Source organism: Cicer arietinum, chromosome 8 (genome assembly GCF_000331145.2).
Source record: "Cicer arietinum cultivar CDC Frontier isolate Library 1 chromosome 8, Cicar.CDCFrontier_v2.0, whole genome shotgun sequence".
Lineage (NCBI taxonomy): Eukaryota > Viridiplantae > Streptophyta > Magnoliopsida > Fabales > Fabaceae > Cicer > Cicer arietinum.
Window position 1 is genome coordinate 12,235,992 of NC_021167.2, and position 1,016 is coordinate 12,237,007.

A 1,016-nucleotide genomic window follows, 5' to 3' on the forward strand; every position below is an offset into this window, starting at 1 on the left:
TTAGTAGTTTGACGGGGGCCACTTGTGGCTGTATATTTAGAGCTGCCATTCCCTTCTTTATCTTAGTGGCAATAACCTCTTCCATCTTCGATAGTAGCCTGTCTGGAGCTAACCCGTCCATAACATTCAATTCCATTACACCACTTGTTGAACCACCACTTCTGTCATACAATATCATCTGTTCATTTGATGCCATGATCTCAATAATCTTTCGTGCTTCTGCTGCGGTTTTGTAATTCAAAGAACCACCAGCTGTGGCATCCAACATAATTCTAGTGCTCGGCCTCAAGCCATTACAGAATATTTGCATTTGGGCAGTGTCGTCATAAGCATGATTAGGACATCCGGCTAGTAAGTTTCTGAATCTCCTGTAAGTGTCACGAAGAGATTCCCCCTCTTTCTGTTTGTAACCGGTGATTTCTTGCCTCTTTCTAACGAACATGGCTGGGGGGAAATATTGTTCCAAGAACTTATCCTCAAGATCATCCCATGTGGTGATGCTGTCGGCGGGGAATGAAAGAAACCACTCCTTAGCATCATCTATCAAAGAGAATGGAAATAGCTTCAATTTCTTGGTTTCCTCAGATAGACCATCCACCTTCACTGTTTCACATAACTCAAAGAAATTTGTGAGGTGTCTATTAGCGTCTTCGTTATGTCTACCGGCAAAATGAATTTCCCTCAACTCTCGGTATAGGGCAGGACTTATTTCAAACTTATTGACTGTAACCGGTTGGTGATGAATGGGTAATCGAGCACGATTTCTAATTCGATTCCCATATTCTCCGAGAGTACGTTCTGGTGGTGGTGGGTCGGCCATTTCAGTAAATATGACACAATCACCCAAAGCCTCTTCTTCCACAACTAACTGTCTTTCCCTTTGTCTCCTTTCTCGAGCTGCCTTTCTATGTGCTTTCACTGTTTTTTCAATTTCTGGATCAAAGATAAGTTCAGCTGAGGACTGACCTCGCATACAAGGTTAGACAAATTGTGAGTACTGAAGAGTTAAAGAAAGA

At 42.4% G+C, this 1,016-nt stretch overlaps 1 protein-coding gene across 1 annotated transcript in view; it reads right to left on the reverse strand.

Moving 5' to 3' along the window:
* LOC101500329 (threonine synthase 1, chloroplastic-like) overlaps positions 1–196 on the reverse strand; it is a 13,307-nt gene extending 13,111 nt beyond the window's left edge. Inside the window, exon 1 of the mRNA XM_073364572.1 lies at positions 14–196. Within this exon, the coding sequence (XP_073220673.1) occupies positions 14–196 (183 nt within the window). The remainder of the gene's footprint in view (positions 1–13) is intronic.
* Between the last annotated feature and the right edge of the window lie 820 nt (positions 197–1,016).